General features: G+C 41.1%; 1 protein-coding gene across 3 annotated transcripts in view; it reads left to right on the plus strand.

Annotated features, from left to right (window-relative positions):
- ASTN2 (astrotactin 2) overlaps nt 1-22,426 on the plus strand; it is a 1,331,668-nt gene that overhangs the window by 358,987 nt on the left and 950,255 nt on the right. The window contains exon 4 of one of the 3 annotated variants that reach the window (XM_006865678.1): nt 17,642-17,794. The exons of 1 other annotated variant lie outside the window; for it this stretch is intronic. In XM_006865678.1, coding sequence (XP_006865740.1) covers nt 17,642-17,794 — 153 coding nt within the window. Of the gene's footprint in view, nt 1-17,641; nt 17,795-22,426 lie in introns of those variants that run through there. One more of the 3 variants, XM_006865680.1, reaches the window with a different exon arrangement.

A 22,426-nucleotide genomic window follows, 5' to 3' on the forward strand; every position in this document is an offset into this window, starting at 1 on the left:
ATGGTAACTTTCCAATTCTGTACATGTAAGAGCAAGGTGCATTTGTTCAGGGTTTTGCTAAGAAGAAGATGTTTCAGATTTAAGATTGAATTTCTTCCCCGGCAATTATTAAAAGGCACTGAGAATAAAAATAAGAAACTCAAGTTTTAAATTCACAGATGATGGACTTTTAGGGTGATAAGTGGTCTCACTTACCTTTTAATCCACCTTCATTGAATTCTTTAATCGCTTTTCTGTTATTTTCGCATTGGGTCGCCTCTACCTGATTACTCCAGTTCCAGAGAACTTACTATCTCTACAAACTCTTCTTTCTATATTTAGAATGTTTTGTGAGCTGGTGTGTTCCTAACATCATGATACTGTCTTGGTTCTCAAATGCTGCTATAACAGAAAGACCACAAATGGATAACTTAAACAAACAGAAATTTGTTCTCTTACAATTCTGGAGATTAGAATTCCAAATTCAGGATGTTAGCTCTAGGGGAAGACTTCCTATCTTTGTCAGCTCTGGGGGAAGGTCCTTGCCTCCTTTCAGCATCTGTAGGCCCAGCATTCCTTGGAGATGTACATGCATCTTAGCATCAATCTTCCCCTAGATCTAGGAGATTCACAATTCAAGGACTCCCAGGTCCAAAGGACTCTCTCCACTGCTAACTTCTCTTTCTTGGTGGTAATAGGTCCCTCCAAGTTTTGCTTGCTTGTTTAATCTCTTTTATATCTGAAGAGTTTGGCTCAAGATACAACCTAATCCTGAAGATTACATCTGGCCTCCTTAACATCGTAGAAGTGAAGATTTATAACCCATAGGATATCTACATTAGGTCAAGGCTGATGTACCCTCCATCTGATCATATCATGGGGGGGTTACATCATTGCATAACTGCTACATTACATCATCAAACAACAGCCAAACCACTGAGAATCATGGCCCAGCCAAGTTGACATATATTTTGGGGAATACAGTTCAATCCGTGAGACTTAACATTATTTTTCATTCATGGGCTTGGTATCAGGCAGACCTGAGTTTATATTCCCATCCTTCTACTTTAGCACCTAGGTTAACTCAGTCCAGTGGTTCTCAACCAAGGATGATTTTGCCCCCTACGAGATATTTGTATTCCTAGTGTGGCACTGTAGGATAAACACTAGACTGCTAACTGGAAGGTTGGCGGTTCAAACCCACCAGCTGCTCCTTGGAAACACTATACAGAGTCACTATGCGTTGGCACCAACTCAATGACACTTAACAACAATGACAATGGGATATGTGGCAATATCTGGAGATACTTTGGGTTGTCACACTGGGACAAGAAACTACTGGCATCTAGTGGGCAGAGGCCAGGGATGCTGTTCTTATCCTACAATATATAGGACAATACCTCAACAAAGAATTCCCAGCCCTAAATGCCAATGCCCTGAATTCTAATTTAGTCAAGAACCATAAGCCCTCTCATGCTCAGTTTCCCCAAGAGGATATAAATGGAGACTGCAGCATTGAGATTTACATGAAATGATATCTACAGAGCACTTTAACAAGTGTCTGGCCCAATGCAAACACTAAAAAAAAATCCGCTCATAGTAATAATATATATGATGCACTGATGATGGCCCATAGGATGTAGCTACAGTAATATAAATATAAAACATTAGTACTAGAAATAATACTCTTTCGAGTGGTGTGCTGTGGAGTCGGTTCCGCCTCACAGAAACCCTGTATAGGGTTTCCGAGGCTATACATCTTTACAGGAGCAGAAAACCTCATCTTTCTCCCACAGAACTGCTGGTTATTCTGAACTGCTGACCTTGAGATTAGCAGCCTGACTCGTAACCATTGTATTACCAGAGCACCTTGAAAATAATACTATTGTTGTTGTTATATGCTGTGGAGTCAGTTCTGACTTACAGTAACCCTGTACAGGGTTTCCAAAGCTGTAAATCTTTATGGGAGAAGAAAGCCTCATCTTTATCCCGTGGAACAGCTGGTAGTTTCGAACTGCTGACCTTGTGGTTCACAGCCCGATTTGTAACCACTATGCTACCAGAGCTCCTTGAAAATAATACTACAGCCCTTCATATCATTGAAGGTAACTTACTTCTACACCCTCACAGAGTCTTGTTCTTCATCTATTATATGTCAAGTTACCATAGCAAACTAGCTTCTCATATCTGCACTATATTATTAATTTTGTACTCGAATCTCAACACAATCCCTTAGGTGTGGTTTGGTCACTGTGTAGTGGAGGTTTTCCTTTCTTAGTTCTAAATTGTATGCTTCTATTAATTTCATCAAATAAGACCAATTGCTTTCTCTGGGATCACATAAACTATTAACTCACATTGTGCTCTCGGATGCCTGGATTTCTTGAATGAAAACCATGAGTGAGGAGAAGAGGGAAAGACACCTGCCTGAGTATAAAATCATTTTATGGGTGAGAACTTCAAAAAAATCTGCTTGGACATTTACCCCTAATCCAACCATGTTTATTCTAACTTCTGGAGATTTAAAGTAAAAAGTGACAGAGAAGAGCTCGAGGGTGAGGAAAAGGAGGTAGACCCTCAGGGAATCCAAAAAGCATGAAGTGTTTATAATCATGGACTATCCCTTTATGGAGTCCTTATGTGGTGCTATAGGATAAGAACTACATGGTCAGAAGTTCAAACCTACCAGCTGTTCTTCGGATGCCCTGTATATGGCCACTGGAGTGGTATTCTAGGGTAAGCATGAATTACTAACCACAAGGTTGGTAGCTCAAACTCACCAGCTGCTCCTCGGAGTCCTTATACAGGGTTCTGAGTCAACAACACTTCAAAGCAGAAGTCCTCTATTGAAACAGTGACTGAAGCGTATGCCTCCTTTAAGGTCTATCAAAATCTCTCATGTTGCTATGAGACGAGACTGGTTTAGAGGTTCTAACACAGTCTCTCTGTCTCCCTCAGTCTCTACCTCTTCCTTTCATCACATTTCTCTCCCTCATTGTGCACATGGAGCAAAATGAGAGCATTCCTCAAGACCCATCCACCCGTGCACACAGGCTCCCTGCGCAAATGGCTTCTGAGGATGGATCTTTATTATTTTACCAAAAAATATCAGAGGAGGAATTTGTTCTGCTCCACTAACGACATGATTTCCAGTCCTTGTTACTGCCCTAGCTCAGTATCTTCACTGGTCCCTGGGAAAAGGATAGAAAAGAAAGGAGGTATTCGTAATACTTAGCTGAGCTAGTTTTAACCAGGGCTGAATAAAAGAAGAAAAATTATTATGTGTATCGGTACTGTCTAGGCATGGAGTAGAAATCATTTCTGGAGTGCACATACAGTCCATACTTTCTTTTGGTCTCTTCTTATTTCATAATTTTAGCAATGATGTAAATCACAAGAATCAGACAAACTTGGGTTCAAGGAGTGAACCCCCGTAACAGCCATAATAATGCCCCCTTTTGTTTTAAGTTTCCAATAAGTGGTGTACAAAATAATAGGAAGGAGTCAGCAGATGTGAGCTTAATGGTGTGCTTATTTAAAACTGTCTTATACATAGCCTCACTTCAATTTTGTAAATGAAGAAAAATTGAGACTCAGAAAGGTAATGTCATTTACTCAAGGTCGAACAGATGCCAGCAGGTAAATCCAGGATTTGAACTTTGCTGTATATAATAAGAAAATAATCCTTCAGTATGTTTTCACTATGTTGTTTCATCCCACCCCTTTGTGTATGTAGTGTCTCTGGTTAAGGATATAAAAAGCTAAGTTTAGAGTACTGTAGAATAAGCACTGGGCTACTAACAGCAAAGTCAACACTTCAAACCCACCAGCCGCTCCTTGAACATACTATACTGGGTCTCTGTGAGTTCTGACTCATAGCAATCCCATATAGGGTTTCTGAGGAGTAGCTTGTGTGTTTGAACTGCTGACCTTGTGGTTCACAGACCAGTGCTTATCCTACAGCGCCACACAAGGAGTACTTTTGTGTGGTGCTGGCATGTAATCATGAATAATAAAGCAAAGTTTCTCTTACTATCTTGAAGAAAAGAGAAATTGAAATTATAAGTCATTAAGTGGAAAATCCCATGCCTAATAGTAACGCCAACTCAGCCTCAATTCATTGTTGTCTATCTATTTAACCATTCTATTTTTAAGACTTTAGTATTGAGAAATAGGACATACTTATAATGAGGTTGCATTAATTTCCCTCCCGAATCCCTGCCATTTCTATACTTGACTTTCATGTGTTTAAATTTATAACCGCCCTATTGCATGGGAAGATTTGCCAACTGAAGTAGTGAGAATTTTACAAATTCCATAGTCTGCTCCCTAGTCAGTCTTTCTCCTACCAAACCCTGACTGTATCATGGGTCTGAAATGTACTCAAGTCTAAACTGATATTTTTCATACCCCATATTTGATGCCCAGTCTACACGGTTTTGAAATAATTTTTCATCCTTCAGCAAACATAGCCTGGCTATGTTGAAAGCTGTAAACTGGTGTGTTGATAGACTTTATGCCACTGAAGAGGGTCCCATACCAGTTTTGGGTATCAGGTCACCTTCAGAATTACCACTGATTCTGCTCCCATAAAGATTTACAGCCTCAAAAACCCTGTACAGGGTCGCACAGGGTTGCTATGAGTCGGAACCTACTCCATGGCACATAACCAACCAACCAATCATCATGTAAAGGAAGCTGACTAAATGGAGGCCCCTGCCTCGCATTCATGTTCATTTGTATTTAAAGATAGCTGTCTAGTGCATCTATTTATAGCTGTATCATTTTATTACCTCAAAAGTTGATTAACTTCTTGGTGTTTGGTTTTACCCAGCTGTAAAATGGAAGTAATGATATGTATCTTAAATGATTGTTTATGAGGCTATCATTACCACAATAATGCTACATTAACACTTTGCTAGGAAATCCTAGTGGCATTCAATAATAAACATTTGTCATGTGTCTACGAGTTGAATGGGGTGCTGTGTTGTTTCAGCAGCCTTTGCTTATCTTCAGGTTTGACAGGGTCAGTAACCTAGGCATAGGATCTAGAGTGACTTCGCTTCATTCGACAGATGAGTGAAGCTACTGTATATCGCTCATCCTACTGATACTAGCAAGTTATCTGTGACACATCCTCCTCATGGTGGTGACAGATGTCAGTATGTGAGCATCTTGAAGCCCAGGCTTACAACTGATATATGCTGACTTCCACCCACATGTTATTATTGTTCGTTCCCACAGAAATGGCTACAATTCATGGCAACGTTATGTCTGACAGAACTTATAAATGAGCTGTACTTTCCCATCTTCATGATCATAGGATGTTAGAGTCCCTTACTGTAGCTATTGTGTCAGACTGCAAAGTCATTTGAACTGGAAGGTCGGTGGTTCAAGCTCACCAGCTGCTCCTTGGAAACCCTATACAGGGTCCCTATGGGTCAAAATCAACTCAACGGCACTTAACAACAACAACTGTGGCTATTATGTCATTAAGGGTCTCCCTCATTTTCAATGACCTTCTAGTTAACCAATCATGATGTCCTTTTCTAGGTTTTCTTTGTTTTTTTTTTTGTTTTGTTTTTTTAAATGATATGCCCAGAATAAGCTGGCTGAAATCTTTCCATTCTTATTTCTAAGGAACACTCTGACTATCTTTTTTCTAAGATTGGTGTGTTCATTCTTCTGGCAGTCCATGGTATGGTCCTTATTTTTTGCCTTATTGAATGCATCAATTCCTGTATCTTCCTATTGCTATTGTTGTTTTTCCTTCTTTTTTTAAAAAAAAGTGGAAATATATGTACAACCAAACATTTGCCATCTCAACCATTTTACATGTACAATCCAACCCCACCAACCACACTCCCTTGTGGCACTATCATCACCACCACCCACTTCCAACTCTTTTTTTTTTTTCTTCTTTCTTTCCTTCCTCTCCCTTCTTTACTCTCCCCCTTTTTTTATTTGTTGGAAAGTTCCCAATGGTTTGTCATAATGAGAAAATAAATAAAAATCATTTCTTCATGTGTTTGTTGGCTGCCTGAATGTCTTCTTTGCCACTTTTTAAATTGAATTATTTGTCTTCCTATTGAGGTGTTGAAATGTTCTTTAAATTTTAGACAGTAGTCTCTTGTCTGATATGTCATTGCCAAATTTTTTTCCCCTTTCTGTGGTTATTTTGTACTCTTATCTTCCTTTTTTATTGTCCAGCTTTCACATGCATCTGAGGCAATTTAAAAGACATCCAATTGTGTCAGATTTATCTTAATCATCAAAATTCACCCACATATTATTGGCTAAAGTAAGTTACACAGCCAAGTATAAACCAAAAGGACAGTGCATCAACAATCAAGCTGTAGAAGCAGTGTGGATGCAGGAAGGGAAGAAAATTTGAAGTTGACAGTTGTAGATAGTGAATTATCTACTGTCTCTTTTAGCCATCTGCATTGTTATTGTTAAGTGCTGCTGAGTCAGTTCTGACTCATAGCCACCCTGTTTAGGGTTTCCAAGGAATAGCTGGTGGGTCTGAACCATGGACCTTGTGGTTCTAACTGACCATGTAGTCCAGTGCATTATCCTGTAGTGCCACACCAGGATTCCAGTCATACTCTGTAACTCCAACCAAATGTTTCTGCCCGGCTCAGTGTAATTAAGAGATAGTGGGAGACTATAGTAATAGGATTACATGATTCAACTCTGGATGTTAACAGAGTTCACTGTAATTTTGAAAACTTTGAACTTTGATGTGGGTGTAAAATGAACCATCTCAGAAGCAGAAGTGGGGGATCTCACTACCATCAAGAAGAAAGAGTCAGGAGTGGAGCGTATCCTTTGGACTCTGAGATCCCTGCCCATTGAACCTCCTCAACTTAGGGACAGAAAGCAGTGACACTGGAGGAGTAGCAGAGAAAGACGAACGGGAGCATGAGACAGAGCAGTGGGCTTCCTAGTCCACTGTGCAAGTAAAGAAAAGCCGAGGCACTTTGGGCAGGGAGCTTGCTTGTAGTGTGGGGTGTCTTCAGACACTTCAGTTAGGAAGCTAGGTTTGCTAACCCATGGAGCTGAGCCGAGTGCTTTCAGGCTGAGTCTGACAGTGGAGTGATGTGTCCTATGAGCATTTATCAACAGCTGACTGGAACAACTGTGCTCTGAGCATTTCTGGCCCTGAATTGTAGTCTGTTAACTTCCCTAATAAACCCCACAACTCTGAGTACGGTGTTTGAGTTCTGTGTCACTATTGCAATTAATTACTGAACCCAGTGGAGTGTAGAGGGTTCTGGGAAGAATGGTTGGTGCCACATTCTTTTGCAGTAATTCTATGCACCACAGGTTACACTGAGAATTGCATTAAATCATACTGCATTTGTATTTACCTTAAAAGAATACCTGCCACATTATAAACACTCCATAAATGGGAAATGCTCATATTATTGTGCTTTTCATTATCTGGATAATGAGACACTCTTGGCAAATTGAGCTGGAGGTGAATCCTATAACTGATGAACCAGAGAAGTTCATACTAAATTTTTAGGGAAACAAGCAAAACCAGGAGAAGGTTACATTTCCAAAAAGAAAAGGAGAATGACAACAGGGTAAGACTGAGCTTCTTCCTTTCTTTTCCAATCAGCTGCCAAAGAAGCAACTTACTCTGACACATAATGATAATAGCAGATATTAGGGGCCGTCAAGGAATTCGTGGAAAAGTTTATCTTTGAATTCCATTTTTCCATCAACTTTTTGAAGCCTCCTCATATATATTTTCCCAAATATTTGCCACAACAGCCTAAAACTCAGGACCTGGTGAACTCTTAGAAGTCAAAATATAAATATGATAAATATGAGAGAGTAAGGCATGAAAGGAGACAGAGGGTCATGAGCAAAAGCTGTATTTCCAAGGTAATGTCGCAACCAGATCACATCCTGGGTTCTGGCAACATAGCCATGATGGGAGTTGGCTGAAGTTCAGTGGAGACAGTAGCTCCTGCATATTAGACTATGGACGATGGTAAATGTAAACAGGAGAGGACAATGGGGAGTCAGAGAACACAGTCACTCACTACTCAACACCAATGAGTTACTCAGAAAAGGAAGTAGAGGACCTAATATTTTTGCGTTTTCACTGTATGCAAGACCCTCTGCATGCTTAGCTCACTTCAACTGGACAACAAAAATGATAGTAAAAGCTGTATTTCATTGAATGCTTAATCCGTTTGGGGTGTTGTGCTAAGCACTTGCGTATATTATGGCACTGCAATTTAATAACAACCAAGAAAAGTCTCACAAATCTTGAGGGAGATTTATATTATAGGCTTTGCAGATGAGGACCTAGGTCTCAAAGAAAGTAGGAAACATATCCAGAGTCACATGCTGTTGTTAGGTGTCATCAAGTAGGTACCAACTCATAGCAACCTTATGCACAGCAGAACGAAACACTGCCCGATCCTGGGCCAACCTCACTACTGTTGCCACACTTGAGTCCATCGATGCTACCACTTGGCCAATCCATCTTGTTGGGGGTCTTCTCTTTTTCTCTGACCCTCCACCTTACCAAACATGATATCCTTCTCCAATGATTGGTCCCTCTTGACAATATGTCTGAAGTATGAAAGATGAAGTTTGGCCATCTTGGCCTCTAAGGAGAACTCTGGCTACACTTCTCTCAAAATGAATCTGTTGGTTCTTTTGGCAGCCCATGGCACTTTCAATACTCTCCTCCAACACCATAACTCAAAAGCATCAATTCTTCTACAGTCTTCTTTATTCACTGTCCAGCTTTCATATGTATATGAAGTTATTGAAAATGCCATGGCTTGGGTCAGGTGCACCTTAGTCCTCAAGCTGACATTTTTGGTTTTCAACACTTTAAGAAGGTCTGTGCAGCAGATTTGCCTAATGCAACAAGTCATTTGATTTCTTGACTGCTGCTTCCATGAGTGTTGATAGGTGATCCAAGAAGAATGAAGTCTTTGACAACTTCAATCTTTTCTCTATGGATAAGAATGTTATTTATAATAATAGCATGGGGGGGGGGGTCAATTCCAAGTCTGTCTCCGATGTTCCATATAGCCACTTCTTGTTGTTAGTATAGGTGCTGTAGAGGAGATGTGACAGAGTAGAACTACACCATAGAATTTTCTGGACTATAATCTTTACAGCAGCACACTGCTAGATTTTTCTCCCCAGAGTCACCAAATTCATTTGAAACATCAACCTTTTGCCTAGGAGCTGAATACTTAACCAGTATTTTTTACCTCCTGGATATATGGGGTAACAGTACCAGGCACATAGTGGGTTTGGACAGAGGAACTGTTGAAAGAACTGGGCTTTTTGAACTATGGTTTAGGTAAGAAGTTGGAAAGGGGGGGGGGGGGAACCTGGGCATTCTTTTCTAACTCAAAGATGAATTATCTTGGTCATAGAATCAAAAACTGTGTAGGATTTCCTTTATATTGCTTACACTTTGACCCTTCTCTTGCTAATATTTATGTCATCTTCTTTGCCCATAATATTATGTCATCTTCCATATCCTACAAGAATTCTCTGGGAATCTTACATAAACTATCTATTCCCAAAAGAGACTATGAGTCATGTCTTTAGTGTTCTCGTGGCAGCTTGCACTTCATTCTCTACTATGGCTTTCAGCACACCTTATTTTCACTACATTTGCCTATCTTTTCCACTAAACGGTATACTCCTTTAAAGGAAGGACAGTGTCCAGTAACCACTATGTCATCAGTTTCCACCCCAGGATACATGACCTACTAATGGTATTGAATGAAAACACCCAATCATGAAATATTGGTGGCCCTACAGTCTCAAGGAATACTAAGCCACACAATACAGCTTTCCTGACTTAAACAAAAGGAATAATCTAGGAGAACAGTCTGAATAGTCATGGTGAGTCCCTTTATACTCTGCACATGTGCATATTGTCCAAGGGGATGGGCAATCTGGACTTCCTGTGACTGATGGTTTAAGATCTTTATGTCATTGATGATAATTAACTCCCATATTTAAAGTGCTTTTTCTCTATCAGGCACTATGATGAGCAGCACTTCAACATCTCATTTAATTTGCAAACATCTCTATATATTTAAAACTGCAAAGCGCATTTTAACACTTGGTGAAACTGAGACTCTGATTGGCTAAGAGACTTGCCCATGTCCCATAGCTGTTAAGAAATGAGCTGACATTCCAAGCTGTGACTGATTCCAAAGTCTTTCCGTCGAAGTGGCAGTGAAATGACCAAGACATGTTTGACTCAGCCTACAATGACATTTTGACCCTTTTCTTTTCTTGCACACTTGGGATCTGTAGCTACAACTTCAGTATGACCTTTGGAACTCCTCCATACTCATCTGGGCTCTATAGAGTTCAAACTTACAAGGATACGACACATTAAGGGATGTGCTCTTGCACTTCTTGTGCTCTTGATCTTGCTGAAGAGTACATTCATTTACATTTAGTGCTACAGCTGATGGAGCTGCAAGGAATCTTAGGGACCATCTGTGTCTTGGCCAGGAACTGTGCAACCAGCTCCAGAAAATGTGGATGGTATTGTGTTTTTAACAGAAAAGAAAAAACTATCACTGGATTTCAGTCCATCATTCAAACTCAATGCAGTTCTCCCAGCAGAAATTATGACCACCCTACAAGTCTACAGTATTAACTGACAGGCCCAAGATCACACACATATAAGAAAAGGCTATTCCCAAGTTTTCCAATTTATATTTGTTGCTGTTTGTTCATTTGTCTTGTCTACAGACACTTGCTAAAAGATAAGCTGTACCAGGAACCTAAGGTTTAAGAAAATGTATGAGAGTAGAAACTAAAAACTGTGAGAATTCTATCCATCAACTCTTTATCCCTGAGAATGGGGACAGATGGCCATTTTAAAAAGTGTGTTGTTGTTATTCTTAAGTGCCTTGTAGTCAATTTTGGCTCACAGCTACATAGTATAGGGTTTCCAAGAAGTGACTGGTGTTTTTGAGCCACTGACCTTGTGGTTAATAGTTTAGTGCTTATCGTACAGCATTATACTGGAACTCTAAAAAATGGGTTATAAATTTGTTCTAATCGCAAAACATTATCATCTGACTAAGACATCGCTTTGTTTTGTTTTCTTTCTTAATTTTTTTTTTTTCTTTCATGAAGAGGAGACTCCTATATTAGATGGAAAGTTGAATCTAAAACTGAAATCTCACAAATTAAACCTTGATGGTTCTTCTAAATTTATGTCAAGATGTCACAGTTGATGTGTAGTTTAGGTCTGTCATCTCTTCTCTCATCTTCTTCCCCTTCATTCTGGCACTTCAGTATGCCCTAATGCAAAGTCTGTGGGCACAGTTTGAGGTTGAGAGTAAACTTACTCTAGAAATTGGGAAAGTAGGAAGGAGTAGGAAACATAGGAGGGTTAGTTGTTGGACCTTGGATTGTTGCAGACTTTTATCATGACTTTGTCTCGCAGCGCCTTGATTTTATCACCTGAGAGATGGAGAACAGTATAATCTTTTAAGGCATTTCCTAAGTGGATGTTTTACAACACAGATGACTTTCAGAATGAAGTAATGAATGGAAGAATGAGTGGAATGATTAGTCCTGAAACTGAAAGGGTGGTAAGAGGATCATGAGCAATGACTGTTCTTTCTTGAGTGATCTGCTAGCCATTTCACATACATTTGACATAATAACATTTAGTCTTCCCAACAATGCTGCATACATTTTACTGAAGAGAAAACTAAGTTTGGAAAGTGAAAGAAGTGTCCCAAAGCCAATGACAGCAGAGTTGACATTGGCAAGCCTGAGTAGGGTTTCTTAATTGCTTGCACTAGGCAAGATGGTCAAGGAACACCCAAAAATTGCTTGGGTTTTTGTTGTTGTTGTTTTTGAACAGAGTTTTGTAATAAGGCAGAAATGATCAAATGGGGCATGAGCTGAGCCTGGAACTGCAAAGTTGGACAGTCTTGACCATCAACATCAAATGAGCTTCCTTTGACATAAAAGGCAAGTCTCCCCTGAAGCTGAGACACTGGCTGCATTGCCCTGGTCTCCTTGATCAGATGATCTAAGGAGGAACTGGGCTGTGTCAGAGTGGCTCTCCAGACCCAGATATGTCATACCCAAACTTCAAAGTTGTGATTCCTATCGCTACTCACTAGGCAGGGCTCCTCACTAGGCAGGGCTGTAACTGTTTGAGTAGGTGGTACAGTAGGTGGAGCCAGGGCATCCGTCACCGTAATCTGGGGTCAAATCTCAAGTTTCTTGTTTCTAAACTCTATTTCTTTGAGAAATTATTTAACTTCTCTAGGTCTTGGTTTTCTCATCTTTGAACAGGAGTTAATGGTATTTGCCTTTCAAGATTGTTGTGTTGTTAAGTGTCATTGAGTCGGCTCCAATACATGGAGACCCTGTATATAGGGTTCAAATCCATTTGGTGGATTTGAACTGCTGACCTTGTGATGAGCAGTCCAGTGGTCCTCCTGCATTGCCACACCAGGAGAAAACATATATAAATGCCAACCCCTTGCCAGGAAAAGAAGTGATACTCAAGTTTTGTTAATTTTATTCCTACATAGACTGGGTGAGTCTTAAAAAACCAGAGAGTGATAAAATAGATAAAGGATCTTGAACCAACACCTATAGGAATGTCAGCCTGTGTAGGGGAAAGAAAGCTAGTTGACATTTTTGAATGTAGAGATGTTGACTATCAGAGTAGACACAGTGTGCTTTATTGTTGTCCAGGATTGAATACCAGTCTGATGCTTGCCTGGAAACTAACAAACATCTTGCAAAGCGATTCAGGGTGTATCATTTTATCTGTGGGCTCCTTTCTCTTCTCTTGCCTTTGGAGATTTCTCAGTTGTCCTTTCTCCTGCTTCCCTCCTCAGTTCTCTTTGTTTTCCTCCTGCCTTCTCCCTGCCTTCCATCTCTAGGCCCAGCCCCCTTTGTTATCTTGTACAGAATTGCTTTTCTCATTCTGTCTCTTCTTCCACCCTTCACTTTTTCTCTCCTCTCTCTCTTAGCAGAGGGACCAGAACTCTTCTCCTGAGGCCCCAGTGGTTTGTTCCCATTAAGCTTGACAATCTTTCATATGTCAATTAGAAAGAGGCGGTTTCCCCCCACCTCTCCCACCCTTTCCTGCTCATGCCGTGGTGCTCAGATCAAGCACCATCTGTTGCATTCATCCAGGCGACGGGTGAGCATTTTGCAGCTCTTGAGAGGCAGAGCTCAGTGGGTACCAGGAGGTAATGTGGCTTGTTTGGACAACTTGATATATTGATATTGATAGAGCTGCCGGATGGGGTCTGGAGGGATGGGAGGGGGTGGTGCCCAGGAGGAAACCCTCCATTCCTCCATGTGTACAGACTGTTTTCCTCTCTACGCCTCTCTGTGCTCTTGGCACTGCCATGAGGTAGGAACATCCAAGCAGATGGATGGGATTTGCTATAGCTGGGATCAGAGCTCCTTGCAGCTCATGGAAGCAAACCTTACCTCTCTGTGCCCTCCTTTACCCATAGCCAATTAAATCTGCATCCATTTTGGAGCAAGTAAAGCAGAAATAGAAGGTTGGGAGGAATTGCTGAATGTCAGAGCCATAGGAAAAAGGGATGACATATCAGTCAAGTTCCCAACTGGACAAAATGAAGCATTCTCAGATGGAATTGTGGAGGGAATTCAATGAAGTGATTAATTACAGAGGTATCAGCAGGGTTAAGAAATCAATATGGGGATATTGAGGCACCAGGAATAAGAGGTCTTAGGAAGTCAATGTTAGTCTCTAGAACCCAAGGGACAAGGAGATGAAGTAAATTGTACTGGGCCTTGTGAGACCTGGGGCTGTCAGGGCTCCTGATGGAATCTGTCATTGTTGAGAATTAGTCTATCAGAAATACTCTGCAGAAGCAGAAACAAGTAAGGGAGAGAATGTCCTATCTGCTGCTAGAGCAGCCCACTGTCCAAATCCAGGACATGGGTGCAGAATGGATCTGAGAGTACCAGAGGAGAACAGCTAGTAAAGTTTGAGAATGAATATATGTTTTATCACCTATGCTGGGTCAGAAGCTCATGCTCTTTTCATTTTGAAAGGAATGTATGGATAGATTCTGCATGAAGCCCAGCTTTCTTTTGTGAGTATCCGACCTATAGACCTTACTGTCTCCTCAACATCTCCACTTAGATGTCTTGAAGACACCCCACATGGTTTATATCTAAACCAAACTTATGTTCTTTTCTCTGTAAATGTGGTCTCTCCCAGTGTTCCTATTCTCATTGAGGGATGCCAACATTGTGCAACTGTGCAGGGATTCATCTCCCAACATCCCTCTCCTTTATCCAACTCTTCCAATTAGTCACCACATCGACAGTAGCTTTTACCTACAAACTCACTCTCACATTTGCCCACTGCTCTCTTGCTACTACTCCTTTTCTATACCCAGCTACCATCCTACTTGGATTTCTACACTATTGAGCTCCCTTCTCTGATGGTCCTGGCTGGACTCCTCACTTCCATCCCTGCCATCCTTCAATGAAGTCTTCTCTCTGCAACCACAGTGATTTTCCCTAAAAGCAAATCTGATCAAATCATTCTCCTATTCACACCCTTCACTTGCCCCATTCTGATCAAAGCCTAAAAGGTCCTCCTCAGTCTGACCTCTTTTTATCTTCAGCATCACCTCATGCCACTTGCTTTCAGTGTTTCAGCCCCATTAGCTGATACTATATTTCTTCTCTCCCCACCTCACTCCCTACCTTGTGGTCCATTGCCTAGGCTGTTTTCTCTCCTTATTTTGCTTCCTATCCTTGCCCCACCATATACCCTTTACTCTTTCCCCACCTGATGAATCCATACTTCTTTCAGAATTTAGTCACACTCTCCACTTCCTTGGGACAAGTTTCTATAATTTTCTTCGACAAAATAATATTCCTCTAATACAGACTCTTATGGCATCATTCACCATCCCTTTATATCTTTCTATCTACAAGTCAATTATTTTATTACTATTGATCTCTCTATATATGGTAAACGTCCTGAGGGCAGAAGCTGACGGGTTTTTCTTTGTTTGCTTGCTTTTTCACCATTGTATCCTCTGTGCTCAGCACTAGTGCATGGTCATTTTTTCATGAATGGATGAATAAATGGAAAGATGAATAACTAATGTTAGCAGACCTACGTGGATCCCTTCCTTGGAGAATTTCAGACATTTGCTTACTCTGAGCTATTGACTATAGTACATGTCACCTCTTAAATATGGTCCCTCTCCTCTCTGGACCTAATGCATCAGAACTGGGCCTGATAATGTTTCTCAAAATTATACTATAACACACTTTTTCTGGAGGGTACGGGACTAGGTTGGGGTGGGTGGATGCTGACAGATGGGGTAGGAAGGCCATGTTTGGCATCTTCTTGGTTAACCTTCCAGTAGACTTTACTTTATCATGAAAAAGAAGTAGCAAGAGAAGCAGGTGAGAAAACTATAATAACACCAGATGGTTCATCAGCATTGCCAATTCTCTTGTCCTTCACAAACATAGTTTCTCCAACTTCCCCAAAGATGGGATTTCACCCAGAGCCCAATTCTCCCAGAAATCAACCTTCTGGGTATGAGCTGTTACATCTGTTTAAGCAGTTTACCTTTCCCGGAAGAGCAGGAAGTCATTAGAAACGGGTTCTGGGATGTTCAGGAGCCTTCTTTGTCCATTCTGGTGCAACCCCCTTCAAAGAAACTGGAATCTTTGGCATGTTTCATCTCTCGGCATTGTACAACATGTAGCACAAACTGAAGAATATATTTCCTAGCCTCTAGAGACAGAGCTGGAAGGAGGGCTGAGTTTGAAGATTTCAAAGTCAGGGCTCTCTTTTGGAATTTTTCAGAGGCACTGAGGCCATTCAGCAAATTCTCCTTTCTGGTTTCTTCCCATTGCTTTTAATGTTGCCTGTCTCCTTCCTTTCGAGATTTTCTGTTGTTTGTCCTTTTATCTTCTATCTTTTTCTCTCTGCCCTTCTGACCTACATGTTTTCATTTCTTAGAACATTTCTACCAGTCTCCATTTTAAAACTGTGAGGAAATGTGGCCCCTAGCAAAGCATCAGGGGGGATCGTTGAGAATAGAACGTTAGTCTGGAGTTGAGAACACTTAAGGCCTAGCCCTGACTCTGCCACTTATCAACACAGAGGAAGTCATAACCCTTGTTTGAGGCCTCGGTTTCCCCTCAGTAAAATGAGGGTGTAGTACTGGATGATCTATATTGATACCAAAAATCAAACCAAGCCAGCTACCATAGACTCAATTTCAGCCTATAGTAAGTTCATTTGTGTCCATAGAGTTTTCAAGGCTGTCACCATTCAGATGTGGGTTCTAGGGCATCTCTGAGTGGTTTAGAACCAGGAACCTTTCTATTAGTTCAACAATGATCTGTTTGCATTACCCATGAACAATTTTCTTTCCTAAAATGTTTGACTCATCTACTTCTCTTCACTTTCACTGCCACTACCTGATTCAGATCACCATTGCCTCTGACTGACTTTGGCCAAAGCTGGCCTGTCTCCTTGCTCTACTTGTATTCTCCATACTGTAGTTAGTAATTGCTACCAAAGTGACTGAATTTGGAAATGTCAGGTTCCTGTTTAAAATCTTTCCACCTTTTGCCATTTGGATAAAAATTCAGACTCCTAAATGTAACTTTCCTCTGCAGCTTCTTTCCAACAGCCCGCTTGCTCTTTGCATGCTCAATTGCAGCTCCACTGAGCTCCTTCCAGTTGCTCAAAGCATCTTGTTCTTTATGGTTCCTGATCTTTGCACACACTTCTCCTTTTATCCAGGACACACTCTTCCCAAATCTTTTACCCACCAACTTGATTGGCTTTGTTTTGCTAACTCCTACTCATCCTTGAAAGGAGCTCTGGTAGCGTAGTGGTTACAAATTGGGCTGCTAACCTCAGGGTCAGCAGTTCGAAACTACCAGCTGTTCCGTGGGAGAAAGATGAGGCTTTCTGCTCCCATAAAGATTTACAGCCTCGGAAACCCTGTACAGGGTTGCTATGAGTCGGCACCGACTCCGTGGCTCATAAAAACAACAACAATAACAATGCCCATCCTTGAAGTCCTGGTGTGGTGTTGCAGGTTAATGCACTGGACTTCAAGGTCAGTTTGAACTGCAAGGTCAGAAGTTCAAGCTCACCAGCTGCTCCTCGGAAACCCTATACAGGGTCACTATGAGTTGGAATTGACTCAGTGACTCTTAACAACAACAACAATTCACCTTCAATATTTCCATTTAGATTTTTGTCTTTTCCAGGAAGTCTGCCTGGACCTTCAGGATGGGTGAGGTGACCTATCCTGGTATTTGCCTATTACTTCCTTTATACTATTGTTTCACAAATTGCCTGCAGATATGCCCCACCAAACTACAAAACTATAAATTATTAGAATCATCATGGATTCTGTCTAGCTTTTCACCATCTGTTGAAGTCCTTGGACCAGAGTAGATGTTAAGTAAATAAATAACCCAACAAATACATCTGTGCTGAAATCAATGGGTTGTAAATCTTATTTGGCTTTGGGTCAGGGAGGGTGTTTCAGGGACTCAGGGTGGCCAGGCCGAGTCCTCAATAGGGATTGGGGTGGGCCTCGCCCTAACCTCAGCCCCATTGCCCATCCTATAGCAGCAGCTGAGGCGACGCAGGAGACAGTGGAGTCCTTGATGCAGAAGTTCAAGGAGAGTTTCCGCACTAACACGCCCATCGAGATCGGTCAGCTGCAGCCAGCTCCACGCAGTGTGTCATCAGGGAAGCGGAGACGGAGAAGCAAGTCTCGAGGTAGGACCCTGGCACCTCTTGTCAGGGAGTCAGCAGGCTGTTTCCAGGTTACAAAGCTGTTGGTAAGAGCTGCACCATCTTCCCTGACTTCCCAATGATGATAGAACACATGACCTGACCTCTTCAATAACTGATCCCAATGGAAGTCTTAGAGATTGCAGGTCTATGACCAGTGCTGAGTCCCAGCTGCCTCATCTGAGACCTGGAATGGATCATCCACCGTTTAAGGTGATTGATTAGTAACAATGTAGGGTGTGCCCAGTACAGGGCCAGGCACACAGATGCCCTTTAAAATTGTAGTCAGTGTCATTCTAAAGATGGTAAGAGAGACAGTATGAACTTATGGAAGACATCTACAAGCTGAGAACCATGGTCATGTGTTGGGAACTATTTTGTTGTTGTTGTTAAGTGCTGTTGAGTTGGTTCTAACTCATAGCAGTCCTGTATAGGGTTTCCCAGGACCGGCTGGTGAGCTTGAACTGCCTTCCTTGTTGTTCAAACTAACCTTGCAATCTAGCGCATTAATCCACAGTGCCACACCAGAACTATTTAATGGGCTATAAGGAGCTCTGGTAGCATAGTGGTTACAAATCGGGCTGCGAACCTCAAGGTCAGCAGTTCAAAACTACCAGCTGTTCCGCGGGAGAAAGATGAGGCTTTCTGTTCCCGTAAAGATTTACAGCCTCGGAAACCCTGTGCAGGGTCGCTATGAGTCGGAACCGACTCCACGGCATATCACAACAACAACAACAATGATCTACTGGTCATGAGCAGGAACATTGAAAATTTCCTAGAACTGGACTCAAATTTCAGTTCTGCTGCTTGCCAATACTGGGACCTTGGACAGCAGTCTCTACTTCTCCAAGTCATTCCTATCTCACAGAGTTGCTATAAAATCTGAGCAAAGTACTCAGTTCAGAATGGAATAGGAAGTAGTTCTTTCTCTCCTTCTCCTCTGCCTCCTCCTTATGCTCTTCTTTCTCTGTCCTCATATTCATCTTCCCCTGTCTTCCTGTATGAGTGTGTCTAAGGAAGGAATCCCTTATCATGGCCTGATTTCTAAACCCCATCTTTCTTGTTTCCATTCTATAGTCTCCAGTTTCTCTTCTTCCTGTTTTTCACTTCTCCAGTTCCTTTCACTTGAGTTTTCTTATGTTATGCCCCTTCTCCCATAGCCTCAGTGGTGTTGAAAGAAAGTGCTAAACTCTTTGCTGTCTCTTCTAAACTCATGTTTTCCTATTCCATGTTCTCTCCTATGTCATTCTCTCTTCATGGAATCCCCTATATGTCCTATATGAATAATCATTGTCACTTATTGAGAACTTAACTCTGTTCTGGGCAGCAGGCTAAATGTTAGATGCACCTTATCTCATTTTGTGCTCATGGCAATCTTATGAAACCAATGCAGTGATGATTGCTATTTTACAGATGAAGTCACTAAGGCATAAAGCACTGCAGTAATGTGCTTAAGTGAAAATCCTAGTAAATGCAAGAGAGAACCAAGACATCTGAGTCCTTAACCTTTGGTTTTAATCACTATGTTTTATACTAGCAAAGCCATACCTCTTTCCGTGTTTGCCTCAAATGGCATATTCCCATGAAGATCCACTCTGAATTCTCCCAGGTTTTCTTTTTACATGTGTTAGGCATTGGTCTTATTTTTCTGTAATATGATTTGCTGTTGTCTACCTCTCTTCCTCCACTATCCAGAGAGGTATTTGGAGATAGTAAACATCTTGTGATTTGACTTGTCTTCATATTTCTGGACCAAAATCAGTGTCTGACACATGGTAGATGCTTTTTTATTTGCTAATGAGAGTGTCTAGGTCTTAATCTTGTGGTATGAGAAGTCAAGATTAAACTGAGGTCATAAATGGAGACAGAAGAGATGGTTGGGTTTCTTTCCTGGAATGCGTGTGGTTGTAGAATAATAAAGAACCCCAGCCCAGTGAGTTTCAAGTTGTGTGGCTTTGTAAGTCACTGAGTCTCTCTGAGTCTTGGTGTCCTCTTCTGTAGAATGGGCATACCATTCCTGACATCAGAGGGTTGCTCTGAAGATTGATGAGATGATGAGTGTAGACTACCTTCTAATGCTCAACTGGAAAGTATCAGAATCTAAATAAATGCTATCTTGTACTTGTTCTGGGTTGAGCGTTCACCGGCACTCATAATTTTGGTTGACCTTGTCTATTTGTTTTTATTCTTCTACCTTTCCCTAACAATCCCTTTAAGTTCCTTCCAACACACACACACACATCCCAAAGGCACACTTGACTTTGAATCTATAGTTTCCGTCCCCTTCATTACCGATCTGAATTCATGTTATTTTGTAATATATTCTAAAGCATTCTGGCACTGAAATCGTCAAAAAGTTCTTTTCATATACTTTAATTTTCTTAACCAGGCTTTTACTATTATTAGACATATAGAGTGTTTGTAATATTTCACCTTTGTAAACAATACCACACTGAACATTTTTTGTTTCTATAATACTTGGCCTTCACTCCATAATTCGCTTGATTCCTCCACTAAGAGAAAAATCCAAAATTAGCATTAATGTGAATTTAGAATAGGCACATGTACAGAGAGAAAGTTTGTTGGTGGGTACCAGGAGTGGGAAGGAGAAAGACAGTAGGGGTTGTTGTTTATGGAGCACTGAACCTCTGTTAAGGATGATGGGTAAATTTGGAAATGGATATAGTGATGATTATTCAACATGATGGATATAATTAATATCACTGAGCTGCATGAGGGGGCTTCAGAAAGTTCATGGGAAAATCCTGTTATCTTTCAGTTCCATTTTCCACAAACTCTTTGAAGATCCCTTGATAATGTAAACAATCTTGAAAGAGCAAAGTTGTCGTTAAGTACTATTTATTTGTTGTTGTTGTGTGCTGTTGAGTTGATTCCAACTCATAGTGATCTCCTTCCTATATGGTTTCTGAGGAGTACCTAGTGAGCTTGAACAACAGACCTTGCAGTTAGCAGTCCAGTGCTTATCCTATAGCACCTATAACATTATACTTACCACAATTAAAAGAAAAAAATTCCATGTTGCTAGAATGAAGGGTGGGAAAAATCTACAGTTTGGACTGGACTGTAATTTGATGTCAGTTGCTTTGATCTATAAGTTAGATGGGGCTTTAGACAACAAATGCATGAAAACAGTCATTTCTATCTTAAAAATGTGTTTTGAATTTGACCTCTGTTTCTTCATCACTATTATTACATGGTCATCTGTCATCTCCTTTCTGCAACTACCCTCCTTTTGACTGAATCTCCTCAAAACAGACACAATAATCTTTTTAGAAACATAAACCAGATAGTTTATCTGCTGTTTAAAATCCTTGGTGACATTGAATCAATTGCAGCTATTAGCGGCCTTATAGGACAGAGAGGAACTGCCTCGTAGCATTTCCTACCTAGGCTTAAGTCACTATGGGAGCACATCACCAGGTCTTTTCTCCCCCAGGAGAGCTAGTGGGTGTGAACCACCAACCTTTAATACAGCGGGCAAGTGCTTCAATATTGTGCCACTGTTATTCTTAGACTCAACTCCAGACTCCTGCTATGGCTTGTAAACATGCACAGTCTGTCTCTCTTTTATAACGTCACTCACTCTGCCGGTCCCTGTGCTCCAATTAAACTTACTTCCTTTGTGTTACAGAACTAAAGCAAATAGCTCACCTCTTGAGAACTGGAGAAATTGTTGTTCCCTCTGCTTGCCACTCTCCCAACTTTTCTTATGGCTGCCCCCTTCCTGTCTTCCAGTTCTCAGATGTCCATTACTCAAAAGCTGTCTGCCATGATGACCCAACTTAAGCCTTGCTCCTCTTCTTCACCAACACGTTAGATAACCATTTTTACATCTTTCATAGTACTAGCTCTGGTAGCATAGTGGTTACGAATTGGGCAGCGAACCTTGAGGTCAGCAGTTCGAAACTACCAGCTGTTCCGTGGGAGAAAGATGAGGTTTTCTGTTCCTGTAAAGATTTACAGCCTTGGAAACCCTGTACAGGGTCGCTATGAGTTGGAACCGACTCCATGGCACATAACAACAACAATAGTACTACCTTAGCCTCAAATCATATTTACATATTTGGTAGCTTTTCATCTTCCTTTCTAAACACAAAGTTTATGTTCGTAAATCTAATACAGAGAACATACTTAACAAATAGATATTTAAAAGAGATAAATGAGTATATTAAAATTGAAAATCATTGGAAAGTGACTCAGCTTCATAAGTTTCAAAGTGGTAGTGTAGGTGGCTGCATGGTGCACCCAAAGCCTCCTAATGCAGACTTATATTATAGGGGATCCCGTTCCCCTATAGATCAAATCACTGGTGAATAGTAAGTATATTGTTGTTGTTTTTAAGTACCGTGGAGTCGATTCTGACTCATAGGGACCCTGCACAGGGTTTCCAAGGCTGTAAATCTTTATGGGAGAAGAAAGCCTCATCTTTCTCCCACAGAATGGCTGGTGTTTTCAAACTGCCGACCTCCGACCTTGAGGTTAGCAGCCCAGTTCATAACCACTACGCTACCAGAGCTCCTTAGTAAGTATATTGCATGTGCTCAAATAGATGGTGTTAAAGCAATTTCAAAATGTGCTTGTGTGTTCGTTTGCCCC

The sequence above is a fragment of the Chrysochloris asiatica genome, unplaced genomic scaffold, assembly GCF_000296735.1.
Source record: "Chrysochloris asiatica unplaced genomic scaffold, ChrAsi1.0 scaffold00081, whole genome shotgun sequence".
Taxonomy (NCBI): Eukaryota; Metazoa; Chordata; class Mammalia; order Afrosoricida; family Chrysochloridae; genus Chrysochloris; species Chrysochloris asiatica.